The following is a 24,843-nucleotide window of genomic DNA, read 5'->3' on the forward strand; positions in this document are numbered from 1 at the left end:
AATTTTGATTATTAATGTCTTACTGTGATAACAATAGATCAAACAGTTTTGTAATGTATATCCTGATGTATACATTACTTTCTGTAAGTGTATCTCTAGTATACATTACTAGAATTAGGATTGTTCAGTCAAATGCTATATGTTTAAGAGCTATTTGTATTAACTTTCATGTAAAACTTTGGCCATTTTTCTATTGGGTTGTTGCTGATTTCCTACTGATTTCTGTTGGGTTGTGGTCTTTTTCTCGTTGATTTGTAGATGCTTTCTAGATATGGGCATGACTTTGTCTCTGTAGTTATTGCTGTTACTTTTTGCAGTTTGCTGTTTGTCTTATTTTCTTTATAATTTTTTTTTTTTTTTTTTTTTTTTTTACTTTGATTATTGTTTTTTTTTTTTTTTTTTCTTTTTTTCTTTTATTATACTTTAAGTTCTAGGTACATGTGCATAACGTTTATATCATGTATAACTCCCCATTGCAATCCCTCCCTCCTCCCCCGTCCCCATGATAGGCCCCAGTGTGTGATGTTCCCCTTCCCGAGTCCAAGTGATCTCATTGTTCAGTTCCCACCTATGAGTGAGAACATGCGGTGTTTGGTTTTCTCTTCTTGTGATAGTTTGCTAAGAATGATGGTTTCCAGCTGCATCCATGTCCCTACAAAGGACGCAAACTCATCCTTTTTGATGGCTGCATAGTATTCCATGGTGTATATGTGCCACATTTTCTTAATCCAGTCTGTGACAGATGGACATTTGGGTTGATTCCAAGTCTTTGCTATTGTGAATAGTGCCGCAATAAACATACGTGTGCATGTGTCTTTGTAGTAGAGTAATTTATAATCCTTTGGGTATATACCCAGTAGTGGGATGGCTGGGTCATATGGTACATCTAGTTCTAGATCCTTGAGGAATCGCCATACTGTTTTCCATAATGGTTGAACTAGTTTACAATCCCACCAACAGTGTAAAAGTGTTCCTATTTTTTTAAAAATCATGTAGAATTATATGTTTTTGTTTTTTTAGTTAGTAATTTATCAGGGGTGTGTTTGTGTGTTTGTGTGTGGGTGTGGCTTTTAGCTTTTGACTTACACTAATAAAGGCCTTTCCTATACTAAGATTATTTTAAAAATTCTGATTTTTCTAGTGTTTTTATTGTGTCTAAACTTTTAATCTCTGCATTGATTTTGCTGTAAAGAATGAGAAAAGATTTCTATTTTTTCCCATGTAACCAATTATTGAAAAACACCTATTAAATGATCTGTTTTTCCTCCAGTGATACTGGATAACTTTTACAAAGTTTCCATTTGATCTGTTCCACTGTATCATCTGTGAATTAGTGACTCATGTACCAAATACCACATTGTTTTAATTCCCTTAATTCTAGAATACATTTAAATTTCTTCATTACTCTTTTAGTATCATTGTGTATATTTTTTCTTTGAAGATGTTTTTTGTGTCCATTTAATCTCAATTTAAGAAATTATTCATTGCAGTTACGGATAAATGGTGAAAAATTAGAAGAACTCTTATCTGAGAGAGCTGTACAATTTCGGGCCATTCAACGCCGGCTATTAGCAAGATTCAAAGATAAAACCCCTGCCCCTCTTCAACACCTGGACACCTTGTTAGATGGAACCTACAAGCAGGTCAGTTTAATATCAGTAACAGTTTTCTATTACTGGCTATAATTTTTTTGTCACCCTGGAGTCATGTACCAGAATATCCAAGATAAGGTATTCATTTCCAGTGCTTTAAGGAACATAAGCTTTAGAGTCAGAAAACCCTAAGTTCAGAGTCAAACTCTGCTGCTTCCTAATTGTGTGACGTTGGGTAAATTACATGAGCACCATCAGTTTCCACATATTACCTCCCAAAGTTGTTGTGAGGATTTTTAATCTTTTATATAAAGCAACAAGAACAATGCCAAGCACGTAATAGGTGCTTGATAAATAGTAGCTGTTATGATTAGTATTATGAGACAGTTTTTGGTGCATTCCATAATTATTACCATAATTCTCCAACTGTCTTACCAAGCAACTGGCTCATACTTCTAGTATTATGTCAGTTGATATTTTGAGATGGAATTCTTAAGCAGCATAGTTCAAAAAGTTCTAGTTTAAAATATATTTTTTCTTCTTCTTGATCACCTTCCAACCATAGTTTATGATTTGCATGACTGGGTGATCTGGCTGTCACTCTTAAGGCATTGTCTCTCCAAAAACCATTCAAAATTATCATCTCTTGCTTAAAAATTATTTTTTAAATTTGAAAATAATTTTTAAAAATCATGAGAAGGCCCCTACCAGCTCTACTATAATGTCTTTGAATGATTATAATGAAGACTTTGACTGACTGCATTGTGTATTCCTATATTTCTTCACAATGTTACTCTCCTGTTTCAAAGTGAGTATTGCTGGTATGAATGTTCTGTTGATTTTTTGAATTGAGGTTTTTAATTGAGATAATTCTATATTTCTGTGTAGTTGTAACAAATAATGCAGAGAGCTCTCATGTTTCCTTTAACCGCTTTCTTCCAATGGTAACATTTTGCAAAACTATGATATAATATCATAAATAGTATATTGATATTAATAAAATCCACAGGTCTTATTCTGACTTAATGTACTCACTTATGTGGGTGTGTGTATTAAGTTGTATACAATTTATCACGTGTAGATTCAACATGTGTCACTACATTCTAGACGCTTCACCACAGAACTCCTTCATGTGGTCCTTTATCACTACATTTCTGCCCTTCTCCCCTGCCCCACTCCATTCTATTGATTTTGAAAGGACAAATCAGATTTTTGTTTTCAGAATTAATTTTCCTAGGGAACAGAAAAATAGCTTACTATGTTTTTGTTCATAATACATTTGTTTCTTAAAAATTTCATAGTTAGACCGGGTGCGGTGGCTCATGCCTGTAATCCCAGCACTTTGGGAGGCTGAGGCGGGCGGATCACGAGGTCAGGACATCAGGACCATCCTGGCTAATATGGTGCAATACCGTCTCTACTGAAAATATAAAAAATTAGCTGGATGTGGTGGCAGGCGCCTGTAATCCTGGCTACTCGGGAGGCTGAGGAAGGGGAATTGATTGAACCCGGGAGGTGGAGGTTGCAGTGAGCCAAGATTGCACCATTGCACTGCAGCCTGGGTGACAGAGCAAGACTCCATCTAAAAAAAAAAAAAAAAAAAAAAAAAAATTCATGGTTATTTGAAAATTAGCAACAAGTTAAAGGATAGACTATAGTAGCAGTGGAATATTGGAAAGAACATTGGGCTTGGAATTCAAACACCGCAGTGTTGTTGCTTATTAGCTGTGTGGTTTCTGGCAGTTCCCTTACCCTCCCAGAACTTCTGTTTTGTTCCATAAAATGGGATGACTATTCTTTTGTTACAAAGATTATATTCCATAATGTATGGAATTTACAAAATTTTTTCCACAAATATAGACTGCCAATTTTGTGTGTGTGTGTGCTGGGGTAATTATATAATTCTTCAGTCAGTAGGCACGAATACCCTGTCTGTTCCACACCTCTTTTCCTCTTTAATACTCTTTTTGTTTTGGTTTGTTTTCTATTTCTTTCCTTCTTTTCCGTTTCCTTTCTCCCATTTCTTTGTTCACTTCTCTGTCTCATTCTGAGGTCGACTGCCATAACTGCCTGCCATACTTGAGACTGAAGGTATCGTCAACCTTGTCTTTAATGATGTTGTATCTTTTTGTAGACACAATGGTGGGAGGACATTTAAAGGAACTTGAAGAGGATGCTTGATTTAATGCTTTCCAGATTTTCTATATAGTAAGACTTCATCTTTTATACATCTAAAGTGCAGAGGTTTTAATTTTTTCTGCTTAGCCTCAGGGTTGAGGTTTTCCATGATTTGTAATATTACAGACAAGACAATCAAAACTATGGCTTTTCACTTGAATATATGTTGTTAAGTCCCATGCCTTTTAGATTAACGAAAAGAATGAATAAGCATTTGAAGGAAAAATAAGAGTACTATAAGGATTTTGACTTAATTTTTATGTACCTTGCCACTCAATTATATATATATATATATATATATATTTGTAATAGATTAGGGTGAGGTGTTGATTGTTCAGTAAGTTTCTTGAGCATAATAAAGTCTATTTTAATTCCGTTTAGTCAATTTTTTAATGACATACTTAACACATGGATATAATTTCCCAAAGAAAATTATAACATGGTACATAATGCTAAATTTCCCATCTTGGTTCCTTATCATCTGCTCAAAAATGTAATCATTCTTACAGTTTTTGTTTCTTTTCACATCTTTTTTTTGGCATATAGAAATGAAATATTGTTTCATCAGGCTAAAAAAAACTCCATAAAGAGTATCATACTATATGTATTAACCTAGCTTTCTTTTTTCTTTTTCTTCTAAAGTATGTACTGGAACTCTTTGCATATTAGTGCATAGATGTACTTCTCTATTTGTAATGGTTGCATAATAGTTTATGATATAGACAGTCTGTATGTAGTATGGATAATCACAGTTTATTAAAGGACAAATCTTAATGATAGTTTTCATGCTGAGTCTAACATTGAGAAAAATCCCTTTTCGACAACTCTCCTGCGGTCAAACGAGCATACCACATACCTTATTATCACATGCCTTCTGTTTAGTGTTTTTCTTATCTTTATGCTTTGCCTAGGTAGGGAGCATGATTTACATGATGGATTAGCCAAGCTCATGAAATAACAAGCCGTGCTAGAGCCCATTCCTGTCCCTGTGGCATAACCCCATTGCATGACTTTACTGGATTTTAAAAGTGTTTTCCTAATGTTAGATCTGCTACCCGTTTGGAGGTTTTTTTTTTCCCTCCTGTGATGGGATCTTTTGATTTTTTGGCAAAGTGTTCTCTGTGAGACACACATATAGACATGCACACATACACCAGCATACCCATACATACACATTACCTTACAGATACGTTGTACCAGATTGTAGTTCAACCAATAGTATATGAAAATGCCTGCTTTCCTAGGTATTATTGCTTATTTTCATCTTTACAATTTTTTTTTTATTATACTTTAAGTTCTAGGGTACATGTGCATAACGTGCAGGTTTGTTACATATGTATACTTGTGCCATGTTGGTGTGCTGCACCCATCAACTCGTCAGCACCCATCAATTTATCATTTATATCATGTATAACTCCCAATGCAATCCCTCCCCCCTCCCCTCTCCCCATGGTAGGCCCCAATGTGTGATGTTCCCCTTCCCGAGTCCAAGTGATCTCATTGTTCAGTTCCCACCTATGAGTGAGAACATGCGGTGTTTGGTTTTCAGTTCTTGTGACAGTTTGCTAAGAATGATGGTTTCCAGCTGCATCCATGTCCCTACAAACATCTTTACAATTTTTAACTGAAACAGTAATTTGATTGTTGTTTTACTTCTTACCTCTTTCGTTGCTTAGCAGAGATGCTGCATATTTTTCACATGTTAATTGGCAGTTTGTATTTCTTTTTAATGATTTACATATATACACCTTTTGCTTAATATTCTATCATGTTCATCTTTTTCTTACCATTTTGTGCATATTAAGAGTGATAATCTTTGATCATACTTTCATCACACATGTAAATGCTTGGTACCTATTTACGTATGTAATCTCTCATACATAAAAAAGTTTTACCAGTTTGTCATTTGCCTGTTATTTTTTATTTGTAATGTATTTTTGGCACATGAGGTTTAAAAAACATTTGCATGGTTAAATCTATCCATTTTTTTTCTTTAGGTTTTTCTGCCTAGAAAATCCTTCCCTATGTATGCCAAGAGTATATGAATATCAATTTATAAATTTTCTAACATTTCTATGCTATGATTCTTTAAATACACTTTTTTTACTCCATCTGGAATTTATTAGGCAATTTGGTGAGAATCTAATCTCCCTGCCAAAAATGGTGAGCTTGTTGTCTCAGCCCCTCTTATCCTATATTCCATTCTTCTACTGAGCTAAAATGCTGCCTGTATCATTTAACAGTTTTACTGTATAGCAAACCATCCCAAACCTTAGTGGCTTAAAACAACAATAATTCATTATTGTTCATGAGTCTCTGGATTAGCTTGGTAGTTCGGTTGATCTGGGTCATGCTTGACTGATCTTGGCTAGGCTCACTCATGTGTCTCTGGTCAGCTGGTGGCTCAGCTCGGGACTGGATAGCTAGGATGTATTTACTCATGTATTTGGCAGATGGCTTGCAGTTAGCTGAAATAATTTGGCCACATGTCTCTCATGGTCCAGCAGGCTAGACTGGGCTTGTTCACATAGTGACTATATGTCCCAGTGCACAAGCACTCTTCAAGCCTCTCTCTGTGTCATGTTTCTAGTGTTCCATTGGCTTTGGTCAATTCAGATTAAAGAGGTGGGGATATAGACTTTGCCTCTTTGTTGAAGGAGTGGAGAATTGTGTACTTTTTTATAATCTTTCCTCCTTCTTTCAACATATATTAAATTAGCAAACTATTTTAAATGAACATTTCTTTTTGAAACTTTTCTAACCCTTGAATTTAGGTTTTCTATACTTAAAGATGTCTTTTCTTCTATACTTTTGACATTGAAATTTAAATTTTTGTTGTCATTAAAACCTTACTCACTCATAAGCAGTTGTGGTCTATGGACTCTGAAGGTAATTTATCTGAAAATTAATTAGGTTTTTCAAGAGTCGTTTAAAGCAAACAGAGCAGGCTGGGTATGGTGACTCACGCCTGTAATCCCGGGACTTCGGGAGGCTGAGGCAGAAAGATCCCTTGAGCCCAGGAGTTCGAGATCCCTATGAGGAACATAAAGAGACCCTGTCTCTACATAAAATTTGAAAATTAGCTGATAGTGGTGGCACTCACCTGTGGTCTCAGCTACTCAGGAGGCTGAGGTGGGAGGATTGCTTTAGCCCAGGAGGTTGCGGCTACAATGAGCCACGATTGTGCCTTTGTAGTCTACCCTGGGCGACAGTGTGAGACCCTGTCTCAAAACAAACAAACAAACACATAAAAAATAAAGAAATAAATAAAAAATAATGCAAACAGAGCACCAGTGTTGTTTTTAGGCGAGTAAAACTGTCTGAATATTTGCCCATATGCTTAGTTATGGTCAGTTCTTTGAAGGATGGAATCTGTTATCCAGTTTTTTTGTTGGTCTTCACCTTAGCTTTGTCCAGGACTGGCTTCATGGGCATGTCACCTGCACAGTCACACAGAGCCCTGTTTTTGGTTTAATGCTCTGTAGTAGCCATATTGAGTTTCTTAATACTTTTAGAACAAGGGACCCTGTATTTTTATTTTGCTCTGGGCACCTCAAATAATGTAGCTGGTCCTGGCCCTGTTAGGATAATAACAACTTTCTGATGAGTAGAACAGGAGACCTGGGAGTTCAAATACAGAGCAAAGTTCAAATAGAGAACAGCCCTATTACCTCTACCCCAAATCACATGTAGGCCTCTCCAAAGATGAAGAAAAAGAGATGCAATGGATATCAGTGGTAGCTCTTCTGGATAGCTCAAGTGCTTCTTTTTGGGACAAACATATTGGTTAACTGGCAATGAGGCAGCCATCCATGAAGGGTTATCTCATTTAGGACAATCGTCCTGCAATCAGCCCTCTCTTGGCCTATTGTGGGGGGCAGCCTCTTATTATATTTCTAACAGGTGGGTCACTGGCTTCAAGATGCATCATTAATAGTTTTGAGTTTTGATACAAAAGCCAACCACTTCCCTCCCTATTTTCAAATGCAGGTTATTTCCTGTATCCTGTACAGGAACCCTCAAAGCCACATTCCCCTCTTATTTTTGCTAGCATGCCTTGCCTACATAGTGTCTACCACTGCATCATACTACAGTGGGAGCATACAACAAGCACGCTTACTGAGGCCAACCTAAGGTTGAAGCAAGGAGAGGGGACCTGGGATTATCAATTTGGAAAAAGCATAGCATGATTCTTACAAGGGAAGGATTTGGCCTCCAGTGAATAAATATTTTTCAGTTGCCCACCACAGTTTCAGTAATTATGTTGTATTATGCAGCCATAAAAAAGAACAAGATTATATCCTTTCCAGGGACATAGATGGAGCTGGAGGCCATTATCCTTAGCAAACTAACACAGGAACAGGAAACTAAATACTACATATTCTCACTTATAAGTGGGAGCTACATAGAGAGGAACAACACACACTGGGGCCTATTGGAGGGTGAGGGGTAGGAGGAGGGAGAGGATCAGGAAAAGTAACTGATGGGTACTAGGCTCAGTATGTGAGTGGTGAAATAATCTGGACCACAAACCCCCATGACACAAGTTTACCTATGTCACAAACCTGCACCTGCACCCCTGAACTTCAAATACAAGTTAAAACTAATAAAATGTTGGGACAAATATCATCCTTTTTGGAAGAATTTTCATCTTTACTTTTAGCTTTGGAGGTATAATGTTGAAAGATTGTAACCGTGTTGAGAATGTCTTCTTTTCAGTAGTTAGAAACCTAAATGTCCTCATTCATAAAATTGGAATACTGCTTTCTCAATCAATTGAATGTATTTTTGCAGGGCCTAAGACATAAAGTAGGAGAAAAGAAAGGAAATTCTTATTTATTGGGTGTCTGCTGAGTTTGAAGTAAATTTTATTTATTACTTCATTTAATACTTAGAATCATCATGTGAGGGTGGCATTATTGTTTATAGAGGAAGAACCTGAGACTCTGTAGAGTTAAGAAACTTGCTCAGTGTTACATAGATGCTAAACATTGTATTCCAAAGTCCAGGCTTTAAAATATCATGTGGCAATTTTACTTTAATAATTGCCAGGTGGTACATAGACAGCCTGGATTTTCTTTAGCAAAATGATGGTCAGGGTAAAGAAAAAGGAGATGTGTGCAAACTGTACATGTTCATGCTATGCATATGTATATTCATGATCGTCTAATAGTCATTGTATACACACCTATTAGAAAGGTAACAAAATCTTTTGGAGAGTTCCCTCAAATCTGAAATTATATCTGAAACTTAAGTATCAGAGACTTTTTTGTGTGTGACTTTGTTGATTTCGCATATACCGAAGTTTAGCTTCTTTGCCTTCAAATACTGATGCTTATTGGCAGAAAAGTTTTGCAAAATAAATTCTCTATTTCATTATAAAATTTTCACATAAATTTGTTAGTCAAAGCAAGACTGATTGGTTGAGTAAATTGAAATGGGAGAAATTAGACTTACCCTATGACTTGGCTTATGTTTTGATGCTATTGTCTGTACTGGGGTTGTCCTCCTCACTTCAACACTAACTCTCTGTTGCAGCAGAGGGAAAATGTTTACTGATCTAAAAGTTGCTGTCAGATGACATATGTGTGATGTAATGACTGATAGTCCTTAATGTTCTAGAGAAGCAGTTGGCTGATTTTTCTCTTCTACAAAACAGAGGCTGTATTAGGCATAATTTTAAATAGAGATCCTGTGGTTTGGAGTTTGCTCTTTGTTGCTTTTTCTGTACTTAAAACTTCCTTCCACTCTGTTTATTTGTATAGTATTGATATATAAAAATCATTTTAAGTCACGCAGAAGCCTAAGAGCTTTTTGGTCCATGGGTTTTTAAATGAGCGTGATTTTGGCGATAACACAGAGGAATATATAATGAAACCATTCAGAGGCCCACTTTCCTCATTGTCATGGACAAGTAAAAATAATATGCTGAGAGACTGAGAAGGAGCTTTCATGGATGTGGTGATGTTGCTGGGCTTGTTTTTCTTTTTTTTTTTTTTGCTTTTCCTTAGGAATGTTTGTTTCTTCTTCTTCTTCTTTTTTTTTTTATTATACTTTAAGTTCTGGGGTACATGTGCACAACATGCAGGTTTGTTACATATGTATACATGTGCCGTGTTGGTGTGCTGCACCCATTAACTTGTCATTTACATTAGGTATATCTCCTAATGCTATCCCTTCCCCCTCCCCCTCCCCACTATAGGCCCTGGTGTGTGATGTTCCCCTTCCTGTGTCCAAGTGATCTCATTGTTCAATTCCCACCTATGAGTGAGAACATGCGGTGTTTGGTTTTCTGTTCTTGCAATAGTTTGCTGAGAATGATGGTTTCCAGCTGCATCCATGTCCCTACAAAGGACATGAACTCATCCTTTTTTATGGCTGCATAGTATTCCATGGTGTATATGTGCCACATTTTCTTAATCCAGTCTGTCACTGATGGACATTTGGGTTGTTTCCAAGTCTTTGCTATTGTGAATAGTGCCACAATAAACATACGTGTGCATGTGTCTTTAAAGCAGCATGATTTATAATCCTTTGGGTATATACCCAGTAATAGGATGACTGGGTCAAATGGTATTTCTAGTTCTAGATCCTTGAGGAATCGCCACACTGTCTTCTACAATGGTTGAACTAGTTTACGGTCCCACCAACAGTGTAAGTGTTCCTATTTCTCCACATCCTCTCCAGCACCTGTTGTTTCCTGACTTTTTAATGATTGCCGTTCTAACTGGTATGAGATGGTATCTTATTGTGATTTTGATTTGCATTTCTCTGATGGCGAGTGATGATGAGCGTTTTTTCATGTTTCTGTTGGCTGTATGAATGTCTTCTTTTGAGAAATGTCTGTTTATATCTTTTGCCCACTGTTTGATGGGGTTGTTTGTTTTTTTCTTGTAAATTTGTTTGAGTTCTTTGTAGATTCTGGATATTAACCCTTTGTCAGATGAGTAGATTGCAAAAATTTCATACCATTCTGTAGGTTGCCTGTTCACTCTGATGGTATTTTCTTTTGCTATGCAGAAGCTCTTTAGTATAATTTGATCCCATTTGTCAATTTTGGCTTTTGTTGCTGTTGCTTTTGATGTTTTAGACATCTGGGCTTGTTTTTCATATAACCACTTAAGAGCTAAAAGGAGATTCTTTCTCAGAAGGTGATAAATAGGTGAGAAAGGAGGAGGAGACAGAAATTTGCAATCGTATGTTTGCGGATGAACGGGGTGGTAAGTGAAAACAAAACAAAACAAAAAAACTGAGATGTCAGTAAAATAATGGAATTTGTATGTTTTTACCCTATAATTTTACTCTTAAATATTTAGGCAAGGAAATAGTTCACAAATAAAAAAAATACATTCATCAAGATGTTCATTTATATTATTAATTATCTTTGCAGGAAATTGTAACCAGCTTTCTAGTTGGAAAGTGATTAGGTTTATCATAGTACTACTATTTGATATGATATAATTGCATATCATTATTCCATTTCATTATTTTCAAAACCAGGATGGTATATCAAAAACATTTTATGTAACTGAAAAAAGTAGATTATGAAATAGTGTATAGTAAGTTACAAATAATGAAATAGATGTGTCTATAATAGATAAATGTGCAAAAAATTGAAAATGGCGTGTTTGTTTTAGATGACTTTACATTTTTACGCAATTTTAAAAAACGTTATAATTTGATGAGTACATGGATAGCAAGAATTAATATTGTGCAAATGGCCATATTGCCTAAGATAATTTATAGATTAATGGTAGTCCCATTAAACTACCATTGAAATTCTTCACAGAATTAGAGAAACTATTTTAAAATTTATATGGAACCAAAAAAAGAGCATGAATAGCCAAGACAATCCTAAGCAAAAAGAACAAAGCTGGAGGCATCACTCCACCTGACTTCAAACTACTGCAAGGCTACAGTAACCAAAACAGCATGGTACTGGTACAAGAACACACACACACAGACCAATGTAACAGAATAGAGAACTCAGAAATAAGACTGCACAACTACAACCATGTGATCTTTGACAAACCTGACAAAAATAATCAGTGGGGAAGGAATTCCTTATTTAATAAATGGTGCTAGGAGAGCTAGCTAGCCATATGCAAAAAGTGAAACTGGACCTCTTCCTTACACCAAATACCAACGCTAACTCAAGATTGATCATGACTATCATCAGAGTGAACAGACAACCTACAGAATGGGAAAAAATATTTGCAGTCTCTCCATCTGACAAAGGTCTAATAGCTAGAGTCTACAAGGAACTTAAACAAATTTACAAGAAAAAAACAAACCCATTAAAAAGTGGGCAAAGGACATGAACGGAAGTGTCTCAAAAGAAGACATACCTGTAGCCAAAAAGCATCTGGAAAAAAAGCTCTGCATCACTGATCATTAGAGAAATGCAAATCAAAACTATAATGAGATACCATCTCACACACCAGTCAGAATGGGTATAATTAAAACCTCAAAAAACAGCAGATACTGGTGAGGCTGAAGAGAAAAAGGAACATGTTTATACTGTTTGTTGGAGTATAATTTAGTTCAACCTTGTGGAAGACAGTGTGGTGATTTCTCAAAGACCTAGAGGCAGAAATACCATTAGACTGAGCAATCCCATTACTGGGTATATACCTAAAAGAATATAAATTTTCATATGCATACATACAAATGCATGCATGCGTATGTTCATTGCAGCACTATTCACAATAACAAAAACATGGAATCAACCGAATGCCCATCAGTGATAGATTAGATAAAGAAAATGTGGTACATACGCACCATGGAATACTATGCAGCTGTCAAAAGGAACGAGATCATGTCCTTTGCAGGATCATGGGTGGATCTGGAAGCCATTATCCTCAGCAAAGTAATGCAGGAACAGAAAACCAAACACTGCATGTTCTCACTTATAAGTGGGAGCTGAATGATGAGAACACATGGACACATTGTGAGGGGAAACTGTACACACTGGGGCCTGTGGGAGTGGGGTCAGGGAAGGGAGAGCATCAGGAGGAATAACTAATGGGTGCTGGGATTAATATCTAGGTGATAGATTGATCTGTGCAGCAAACCACTGTGCCACCTGTTTACCTGTGTAATAAACCTGCACATCCTGCACGTGTACTCTTGAACTTAAAATAATAGTTGAAGGAAAAATAAATAAAAATTAAAAATAATTGATGAGCATACAAATAGCTTTTTTAAAACAATGTGAATGCATTAATTTACTGAATCATACACTTGAAAATAGTTAAGGTGGTAAATTTTATGTTATGTGTGTTTTACCAGATATAATACCACAGATAACAACTTTTTGAAAACTGGGTTGTAGTTACGGAACTCATGTTCTTCATTGGTAATTCTGAGGGAGCTATTTTCTCTTTCCTGTCTATACCCTATGAACTTGTTTCTCTGGTCTCAGAATGTTTAGAGTTTTGAATTATTCCATATATGAGTTAGTTTATTTCTGTTCACTCAAAAAAGAGCAGTTAGATAACTGAATGGTATGCTTGAGTGATTGTAAAGGTGGATGTTCTCTTGCTCTGTCTGACCTTTGCTAGTTTCTCAGCCAAACAAGAGCAATATACAAAGCTCTTTCAAAATTTTGTAAATTTTTCTTCATCCGGGTCAGAGTAATCTCCAAAGAGTGTTTGTTATAAGTATGTCCCTGATGTATTCAGTATCTGTGTGGGTGTAGAGTCTATACACTGTCTGACAGAAATTTGTTCAAGTCACAAATGTGAGCCACATATATGATTTTTAATTTCCTAGAAGGTCAAAAGAGTAAAGTGAAACAAGTTAAAATAATTTTAACAATGTATTTTATTTAATTAATTAATTTATTTTTTGAGACAGAGTCTCGCTCCATCACCCAGGCTAGCCATACAGTGGTATTATCTCGGCCCACTGCTGGGACTACAGGCACATGCCACCAAACCTGGCTAATTTTTGTATTTTTAGTAGAGATAGGCTTTCCCTAGGTTGGCCAGGCGGGTCACAAACTCAAGTGACCTGCCCACCTTGGCCTCCCAAAGTGCTGGGTTTACAGGTGTGAGCTACCATGCTCAGCCCAACAATGTATTTTATTTAACTCTATATATTCAATATATCATTTCAACATGTAGTAAAATTAGAATTATTAATGAGATATTTTATATTTCATAGTAGGTCTTCAAAAATCTGGTTGACTTTATATGTGTAGCACATTTCAAGTGTGAATTAGCTATATGTGGCTATCAGACAGTGCCGTGCCAGGCATAGAGCATTGTCAGCTCCTCATTTTATGTTGTTTCTTGTGATGTATTTTTTCTTGAGTTTTTTTTTTCTTTCCTTTAGTCCTTTTAAATTCTTATTCATGCATAGACTGTCACTGAGCCAATAATTTTCACTCGCTGGATATGAATAGCAGGCAGTTATGAAGCACTCTTAGGTGGTTAGAGAATCACCAGAAACTATACATTCAAATATTGTTTAAAACAATGTCATCAAATTTTATGTCAACAGACTTGAGTCCTAGTTCCAGCTCTTTCTGGCGCTTTGACTTTGGGCATATCACTTCACCTCTCTTGAGCTTCACCTTCTTCGCTTTAATCTGTGGACCCTGTAGATAGAACCTGTCTGAGTAACATCTTGCATGGTGCTTATTTTCCAGTAAAATTCTCAGTAAATGCTCGTTGTACCTGCATAACGGTTATGAAAAGGGACTTGGAGTCTTAAATTTTCATCAGTTCAGAATGTCAGAAATCAGTGGGGCCTTAGGGATCATCCAGTGCCAGCCTTGAAACTGGGGTGAGGTTGGTTGCCCGGCAGCAATTGTCAGGTAGAGCTGTAATGACAATGGTGTAAGTTACAGGGCTGTGTGCGACTGAATCAGTTTCAGAAAAGATACGTCAGTGCAAAGTGTTATTACAACATTGCAGGTATGCTTCCCTGGATTTAGGTATGTACTGCTAATTGACATTAATGAGGATTGTATATACTTCAAGGAGAGAACAGACCTATTATCGTATGAAAACATTCTCCTTTTAATAACCATCTGGTATGCTTTACTTCCCTGGGGCGTGTTCACTTTTTATAAATTGAATGCATGCTTCTTTATCTGCATGTTCTTCAATCAGCATTTGAGTTTTCTGCTTGCTAGTGTTAGCTCGAACAACTGGCTGTATTGTAAATTTAATATTAGGATTTTATCTTGGTAAGTTTATCAGATTCAGTAATTTGATCACCTTTCTGAAATAAACTATTCTGAGTCAGAAGTAATCAGTGTGTACCCTCTTCTGCTAAAATTTCGTTCTATTTGTTGTTTAATCTTTAAAAAAAAATAGTCCTTTGAGATATACTCAGAAACAAGATGTTTCTAATATTACAATAAAACTATTAATGGGCTCATTATGCGGAAATGAAAATCTTATCTTTTTGTGTCAGTGATGACAGAAAAATACATAAGTGGCCTCCAATTATCTGTAATTGTATGAGGATTTCTTTCATTTATGTTATCTGTCTTCCTGTTTAATCCCATCTGGCACAATTATTCTTTTTGTATTAGTTTTTTGTAAAGGAGTTCTGAATGGTTTGAATTGTGAATTAGCAATTATTACAACCCTTATAACCCTCACAATCCTCCCCTCCACCTTCCTTCATTTTCCCTCATTTTGTCTCTCTCTTTAAGTAGAGGAAAACAAAGCCAGTTTCCTAGAGAGATTATTTTGTAATCTTTCTCAGCAAAAGAAAAAGATGTGCTGTCTTTATAAGCATATCTATGAACAGCTGAGCAGTTATATCAACCCTGATATGTTTCTCTGTATGTTAATATATAGCGAGCTAATAGTGCTCAGAGTGTTGCTTGAAAGTACCAAATATCACTAAGGATAAATTAAGGTGCTGTACTTCCTGGAAAGATACTTTTATGAGGCCCAGCTGTATATCCTGGAACAATCTAGCAGTAGGAAAAGTGATTTAATGTAATTGAAATAAATGTACTTTGAACATTGGACCTTAAGTGGATTTAAATATATCTGTCATACTACCTGAGAATCACTGATAGAATGTCACGCAGTAAGATCAACACCTATCCAACTTTATCATGCTCCCAGATGGGCCACCTGTATTTTTGTTTTTAACTTCCTTTTTATATGATTTTCAAATCTCTTATAGCAGGATATTAAATTTCAGAGAATTAGGCCCTCACCCAAATATTGATTTCCCCACTTTCCTCCACCCTATCTCATCTAGGACTGGCTTCTAGCCGATCACTTAATATTCTTTTTTGTTTGATTCCCAGTTAGAATGATAAACCAGAAGCCATATTCTTGGAGATGTTTTTCCTGTGACAGTGATAGATTTTCATGGGACCATTTCCCTCCATCTTTTGTCTCACTTTTGTGATTCAAGGTAAAAGTATTTGAGATGATCTGCCTGTTGACAAAAAGAGTCAAACTGTAGAATATTTGAAGAGATTTATTCTGAGCCAAGTGTGAGCAACCAGTGGCCTGGGGTACAGTCTCAAGAGGTCCTGAGAACATGTGCCTAAGGTGGTCAGGCTACAGCTTGGAATTATACAATTTAGGGAGACATAGACATCAAGCAATACATGTAAGATGCTGGTTTGGTCTGGTAAGGTGGGACAGCTTGAAGGGGTGGGGGCAGGTCTTCCAGGTCATAGTTGAATTCAAGGATTTTCTAATTGGCAGTTGCTTGAAAGAGTTACGTTGTTGTCTAAAGACCTAGAATCAATAGAAGGAATATCTGGGTTAAGATAAGACATCCTGGAGACCAAGATTCCCTTGATACAGATTAAACCTTCAGACAGCAGGCTTCAGAGAACAGATTGCCAATGTTTCTTATCAGATTCTCAGTTGATTCTGTCTAGGAAAAAGGCCTGGAAAGGGAAGGGGATTCTACAGAATGTAGATTTTTTTCCCCACGAGAGACAGCTTTGCAGGACTATTTCCAGATATGACAAAGAAACATATTTGGTTTAAAATGTTTTGATTTCCTTCCTTATATAATATCACGTGATATTTTGCTAGAGTCAGATTGGAAAGTAAGCCATGTTATGTAGGGTTAAATAAAAACTCTCTGATGATACTTCATGGTTTGTAGAGTGTGACTTCTCACGCCCTTGATAAATCCAGGTCGTGGTCTCAAGGAAGCCCATAGGTCCTGGTCCTTATGGTCAAATGTGTCAACAAATTGTCTCACTAGATAAGGTTAATTTTATGAATGTAAATATCTGTGGTTTTCATTTGTTTGTATTTGTCTTATTCCAAGACCTTCAAGGGGATCCCTTGCCTATTAGATTACGTTGAAATTTCTCACTTTGACATTCAAAAATTTCTGAAGAGTTGCACCCAGTTACTTCTAATCTCATCTCCTATTTCTGCAGAAACTACATGCTGGTCAAGCTACCCTGTCCTCTGAAAAAGAAACAACACAGCTTTATTGAGATATAATTTGCATACCAAAACTCATGTGTTGTAGTGTACCATTTAAGGATTTGTAGTAAATCTGTAGAGTTGTGCAACCATCACCACAATCCAATTTTAAACATTACCATTCCCCCAAAAGCCCACTTGTGCCCAGTTACACCTAATCCTCACTCCCATTCTAACTACAAGAAACTACTAATCTACTTTCTCTCTTCATAGGTTGGTCTTTTCTGGATATTTCATATAAATGGAATCATACTATATGTAGTCTTTAGCATCTTTTACCTAACATCATGTTTTTGAGGTTCATCTGTCAGTTTTCCTCAGTGGTTGCTCCCTTTTATTTTATTTCCTCAACTTTTATCTTAGAATCAGGTGGTACCTGTGCAGGCTTGTTACAAAGGTATATTGCATGATGCTGAGGTTTGGAGTATGAATGAACCTGTCACCCAGGTAGTGAGCATAGTACCTGAGAGGTAGTTTTTCAACTCTTATCCCTCTTTCTTCCTCCCCCCTTTTATATCGCTCCAATATCTGTTGTTCCTAACTTTATGTCCATATGTATCCAATGTTTTAGTTCTCACTTATAAGTGAGAACATGTGATATTTGGTTTTCTGTTTGTGTTAATTAAGTATAATGGCTTCCAGCTACATCCATGTTGCTGCAAAGATATGATTTCATTCTTTGTTTATGACTGCACAGTATTCTATGGTGTTTGTATACCACATTTTCTTTAAACATTTTTTAAAAAATAATTTCAACTTTTATTTTAGATTTAGGGAGTAGATGTGCAGATCTGTCACATGGGTATATTGAGGGATGTTGAGGTTTGGGGTATGGATCCTGTCACCCAGGTAGCGAGCATGGTATCCAATAGGTAGTTTTTCAACCTACACACCACCCCCCCACACTCGAATAGTCCCCAGTACCACATATTCTTTATGTAATTCACTGTTGATGGGTACTGGGTTGATTCCGTGTCTTTCCTATTGTGCATAATGTGGTGATGAACATATGGATGCATGTGTCTTTTTGGTAGAATTTGTCTTTGGGTCTGTACTCTGTAACGGGATTGTTGGGTTGAATGATAGTTCAACTCTCAGTTCTCTGAGAAATCTCCATACTGCTCTCCACAGTGGATGAACTAATTTACATTTCTACCAACAGTAGAAGTGTTCCCTTTTCTCTGCAGCCTCACGAGTATCTGTTATTTTTTGGCTTTTTAACAAAAACCATTCTGACCAGTTTGAGATGGTATCTCATTGTGGTTTTCATTTGCATTTCTCTGATGATTAGTGATGATGAACATTTATTCATATGTTTGTTGGCTAATTGTATGTCTTCTTTTGAGAAGTGTCTGTTCATGTCCATTGCCCATTTTTTAATGAGTTTGTTTTTTGCTTGTTGATTAGTTTAAATTCCTTATATCTCATTCTGTAGGTTGTATGTTTATTCTGATGATCATTTCTGTTGTTGTGCAGGCACTCTTTAGTTTAATTGGGTCCCATTTGCCCATTTTTGTTTTTGTTGCTGTTGTGTTTGAGGACTTAGTCATAAATTCATTGCCACAGCTGATATTGAGAAGTGTATTTCCTATGTTTTCTTCCAGGATTTTTATAGCTGGAGGTCTTACATTTTAAGTCTTTGATTCACCTTGGGTTAATTTTAGTATATCATAATAGGTAGGGCTCTAGTATCTTTCTTCTGCATATGGATAGCGAGCTATGCCAGCACCATTTATTGAATAGGGAGTCTCTTCCCCATGCTTATTTTTGTTGACTTTGTCAAAGATTGATGGTTGTAGGTGTGCAGCTCTATTTCTGGGTTCTGTGTTCTCTTCTATTGGTCTGTGTGTCTGTTTTTGTACCAGTACCATGCTGTTTTGGTTACTGGAGCCTTGTAGTATAGTTTGAACTTGGGTAATGTGATGCCTCCAGGTTGTCCTATTTATCCCTATCAGCAATGTATGAGGATTCTGTTTCTCCACATCCTCACATTACTTATTGGTGTCTGTTTATTTTTTTTAAATTATAGTCATTCTAGTAGGTGTGTAGTGGTAGCTCATTGTAGTTTTATTTTGCATTTTCCTAATGATGTTGAGCTTTTTAAAATATGTTTATTAGACTATTATTTTTTGATCAAATTTACCATATACATTTCTCCCACCGTGCATTTGCTTATGTTATTTTTACCACATGTATTTCCCTTTTCTTTCCCTCATCTTCCTTTATGGAAGCTTCCCATAGATAACCTCTTGTCTTTCAAGCTTTTCCTATTACACCATGCATTTTCCAGTTACCTGTGATTTCTTCTGCCTTTAAACCTTAGAAGCACTATGATTAAACCTCTGTTGTGAAATTTACTTATATTATTCCGTCTTATGTTATGATTTCTTGGGTACTTCTATCTTTTCTCCGGGTGAGCTTGGACAACTGGGGCCATTTATTTGCTTGCCCACCAATGCACAGAACAGTAACATAATTGAAATAATCCATGACTGTTTGACAAATAGACCTCAGAGAAAGATGTATGTTAAAAAAGAGATGGCTTATTCTTCAATTTATTTTCATGTTCCCTGTTCTCTTTAGGGCATGGAATCCAGTACTGATAATCTCAAATGTTTTCTTCTCTGCATCCATGAGTCCCTTGCTCTATATCTTACTTTCCTTTAGGAAGCTTAGCCTCATCAGAACACTGTCTCTTTTCCTGCTGCCACTTGAAATTCATGCCTCCAGACTCATTTGCCTAAAATCTTAGTTTCACCGTGGTCAGTCACCTCTCCCATTTCTCCCAGGCAGTCAGCAGGCTGAGTAGTGACTCAGCCCCCTCTCTCTCACTCCCAGGAGACAACCTTATATTCTATTTTGTTAGAAAGATTGAGACCCTCAGCTATGTCTCCTTCGTTGTCTCACCAAGCCTTCTAGAAACTTGTCTACATCTATTCCCAACTTTCCTGCTGTCCTTCTTGTCTCAAAGGATCAGGTACTTTATTTCTCTTTAAGATCGACCCTTCCCTTCATCCCTTTGACCTTCCACTAAATTCTGGAATACTGATTTATATAAGAGCCAGTTTTTCTGGCTGTTATATTTTTTATCTTTGTCTTGCTCTTTTGCTTTCTTACAGCTTAAAAACACGTTGAGGTTTATCCCAACATAGACCTGCCTCCTACAACTTTTCTTTGTGTTTCTCTTCTAGATGCAACCTATCTTTTTCTCCGTTTCACACGTCTCGTAAGATTCACTGTACTTTTATTTTTCTGCTTTCTGACCTCTTATTTCATGTATCCCTCTACTTATTATATATATATAATATATATAAATACATATATATACACATATATGTGTGTGTGTGTGTGTGTATGTGTATATATATATATATATATATATAATATATATATATATAATCTTGGCCACAGACCACAGAAGAACTTAAAAGGTTGGGTTTTTTTTTTCTTTCTATACCTCCAATGTAGTGCAGACCCTATATATGCATACGGGAATAATTATATGCAGAAATGCAACCTTCTTTTAGCCAGAAAGGATGCCTGGAACATGTGGATAAGCTTGGATATTTGTCTAATGTTAATTGGAATATTGGTTTTCAGTTGAAGATGCCAAATCTTCATAAAAGTAATTGGATTTAGCTTCCTATTTAGCAAACTACTTCAAATCCCTGAAGTATCCCACATCCGAAACTAATTTTTCTTGATTGTATCAAGTTCAGTCATGAATAGAACAAGGGTTGACATAGTTTTTAATATTTAAAATATTTCTTGACAAGGTTTCAACACTCTTGCTTGTCCACAAACCTATTGTTTAGCACACTAAATACAGATGCAATCTTTGTGTTTTGTGGAGCTAGTTTAAAAACTTTGCAAAACTGTCTTCTTGAGGTAAACCACATTTATTTCTTTTTCCTATACACGTAAATTTAAACTTAGATTTTGATCAGATTTCAAGAAACAACAAAAAATTGTGTATTTTTATTGCTTTTTATAAAAACGTATATATGTACTTAATTAAATTTCTATAGATTCATCCTAGGAAATACATTTTATGGTAGTTTTGAGTCTTAAAAGTGTTATTCAGTCTAAAATGTTCAATGTAGTATGTAAGAATATTTGGGGATAGTAGGGAAAAAGCCTCTTAGAATGAATATTATTTGATCATTAAAATTTAGGGATTTAGAGATTCAATGTAAAGGATTGTGCTATCAGATATTTATTGAGCAACTACTCTGTGTAGGGGTCTTTATGATTGGAGGAGGTATATAAAGATGTTTATTATATGGTGTATAGCCTCAAGGAGCACGATGTTTTATGCAGATAATATAAGCATGGACAAATGTTACTTCTTATTGAAGTCATTTATCATTGAGGATGATTATTTAAATAGTTGAAAAAATAAAATGGTGCTTAAGTGAAATATGAGCAGATGCATCATACATTTTTTTAACTAAAATGTATTATATGAAATTCATTTTGGTTGAAATTACTAATGATTAATAGAAACTATATAGCTCAACAATAGATTATTCTAATGTATTTTTGTAATAGAACCCATCTTGTTAGAAAAAAATTCATAGCCATGCTTCTATGTCATTTTTTCTTCAAAGACCTCAAACTATTTGGCAGGTAAATACTGTACAATTTAGTTGAATTGGATTTTCAGTCTGTTTTTAGTTCGTCTCCAGAGTAGGACTAACTGCCAGACCTAACATTGTTCACTCCTGTGCCACAGTGCTTAACACAGAGCCTTGTGTGGTGCATTCTAGGTGCTCAGTACATATTTGTTGAGCTCTCTGGTCCTGTCCCAAGGGCAATTGGCATTTCTTCAGGGAGTTTCTGAAGGTATGCCTTCTGTTTCTGCCAGTAATTTCCCTGTGACCAGGAAATTATTTTGCTAATGAGATATGCACTTTAGAACTTACATGCCTATGCTTATCATTCCTGCTCCTGGAGTTCAGCAGTCATTGCAGGTGCTGTGGACAATACTCCTTTGCTTTGATTGTGTTTTAACTATCAAGTTGTTTTGGGACTCCCAGTTTTGTTAGTATGGAATTTTTAAGATCCCTTTATGCTTAAAAAGCAATTATCATCTTGGAACAAGAATAGGTCTCATCATCTTTCTGGTGTTAAGTTGCAAATATTTGAAAGTTTATGCTTTATATCATTTGAGGTAAATTACTTGCTATATCCCAATTAGATATACAGTTCTTTCTAAAGCATGTTTTTCATGAGCCTGAATCATAGGACTAGAAGTGACATTATAAAGTACTTCATCTTTTCAAATTTTGGTTTCTAGCTTGATACCATTCTTCCTTGAGTTAGGCTTTTATTCTTAAAATAGAAAATGATTTTACATAAAATTTTGAAAGCTGTTGACTACAATGTTTGATATAGTTTATTAAGAAATGTTATGGTACAATTGGACACTCAGGACCTAGAAAAAGAGTCATTTTTTACTATGAGTTAATTTTTCTGGACTCCTCATAGTTAACACTGGGTAATGAGTTAAATGGCAGTTCTGATAGCTTCCAATCAAGTACTGACTCAGATAAAATAGAGTCTCAGTAGTAAAGGTGTGGAGAAGCAGGCACTCCTACAACTCTTGGTATCTAAAAATCCTTGCAGGCTCACTCCTGCTGTCAGCTGTTTTAACTATCAGTTTTATCTAGGTGGAGAATCCACTGGGACCATGAACGATAATTTAATTAACCATCCCTTTATTAAGACAGGCTGAGTTTAATTTTTTTCTTTTGACTATTCTTTTTAAATAAAGATTATTTTCTTAAGATAGGTTTCTACTATGGTAATTACGAAGTCAAAGAATAGGAGTATTTTAAGGCCTTAATGTAAAATGCCAGATTATTACCAATTTTATGAGTTGATGTGGCATAGAAACTGTGCAGGTGATTCTTTATTCCCTGACCCTGTCTTCATTAGTAAGTACATCAATATCACTGTTTTCAGAGCATCTTACAGGGTTTGTCACCAGAATGTGCCTTACAAGACAACCCAGCACAGCTGGAGACAGCACAGCTGGAGAGAGCCAACAGTTGCATGTAAAAAAACCAGAATGTGGATATGAGGGGCTAAAGACAGGGACTGGCTATTGGCCGCTTGTTTACAGTGAATTAAAGCCAAACCAGGCCGGGCGCAGTGGCTCACGCCTGTGATCCCAGCACTTTGGGAGGCTGAGGCAGGCAGATCACCTGAGGTCAGGAGTTTGAGACCAGCCTGACCAACATGGAGAAACCCCATTTCTACTACAAATACAAAAAAATTAGCTGGGCGTGATGGTGCATGCCTGTAATCCTAGCTACCCGGGAAACTGAGGCAGGAGAATCTCTTGAACCTGGGAGGTGGAGGTTGCGGTGAGCTGATAATGTGCCATTGCACTCCAGCTTGGGCACCAAGAGCAAAACAAAACAAAACAAAAACCAAATGAAAGAAGAACCCAGCTTCCCAGAGAAGACTGAGAAGGGGGCAGCCAGCACATGAGTGCTCTTATTTTGGGATTTAGATCAGTTAGTAGCAATTTCCCTGATACTTCAGGCCTACACATATCTTCATTTTTTCTAAAAAAAAAAAAAAGAGAAAAAAGGGTAAATGATCAAAAGGGGGCTAAACAATGATTGACTTTTGATTAGATTATATATAGTTAAATGAATTTAAATTCTACTTACAAAGAAAATTTTTACCAAGGCCCCTTTCAGAATAATCAGAAATACTTTCACCTTATGTACTTTTAAACAAAGCTTTTTAAAATAGTTACATTAAGTATTATCATTGTAGAAAACTTATAAAATTTAGATAAAAATAAACACAAAAATGAAAATGGAAACAATACCCATAGTTCCCTGTGAACATTCTCCTGTCTCTTTGTGTGTATACATGTATGCATTATTTAAAAAGTTGGGATCATCATATAACAATTTGTTGGAATCCTATTTATTCCTCTTAATTTCACCTCAAGAAGAGTTTTCATGTCATTATAAATATTGTAATATCTTATCAATGCTATATAGTGTAGCCATGTAAAAATCAATTTAATCAGTTTCCTAGTATTGAATAATTTGATTGTTTTGACCACTTTATTACTATGAACAATGCTGCAGTGAACACTTTTGGAGGTGAAACTTGAAACATTCGTGACCATTTTCTTAGAATAAATATTTAGATGTGGAAATGTTGGGCCAAGTTCTGTGTATATTTGTAAATGTTCCTAATACAAATGTTTCACTTCAGAGAGGTGATATCAGTTTACCATCAACTCTTTGGAAAAATTATAATAACTAGGGTAGTGGTTTTCACATTTTTAAAAAATTGAAATCACAACTTCAAGTTGAAGCCTAATATCTAAAACAACAACAATAAAAACCTGAGTTATTTGGATCAAAATACCTTCCTACCCTTTATCTTGATGGTTGTAGAGGCTCTACTGAATTCCTTGGGTTCCTTAAGTCCCGTTTTTCAAAACCAGTGACTTTCATGGTGGGCTTCTTGGGGTGGGAGGAAAGGATGCAAAGTCTATCGCAAATTGAAGAAGGGAGATAAACTTAGAGTCACAATCTGAAGTAAAAGTATGTCAGTGTGTCTTGTAACATGTTCCAGTATAGAGTACTGTGGGTAAGACCCCA

General features: G+C 36.0%; 1 protein-coding gene across 9 annotated transcripts in view; it reads left to right on the forward strand.

The window, feature by feature from the left end:
• BBS9 (Bardet-Biedl syndrome 9) overlaps window positions 1–24,843 on the forward strand; it is a 602,892-nt gene that overhangs the window by 274,973 nt on the left and 303,076 nt on the right. For all 9 annotated transcript variants that reach the window (XM_033193464.1, XM_033193468.1, XM_033193466.1 and 6 more), the window contains one exon: window positions 1,491–1,643. In XM_033193464.1, coding sequence (XP_033049355.1) covers window positions 1,491–1,643 — 153 coding nt within the window. The remainder of the gene's footprint in view (window positions 1–1,490; window positions 1,644–24,843) is intronic.

This window comes from Trachypithecus francoisi, unplaced genomic scaffold (assembly GCF_009764315.1).
Source record: "Trachypithecus francoisi isolate TF-2019V2 unplaced genomic scaffold, Tfra_2.0 Lachesis_group4, whole genome shotgun sequence".
NCBI classification, from domain to species: domain Eukaryota; kingdom Metazoa; phylum Chordata; class Mammalia; order Primates; family Cercopithecidae; genus Trachypithecus; species Trachypithecus francoisi.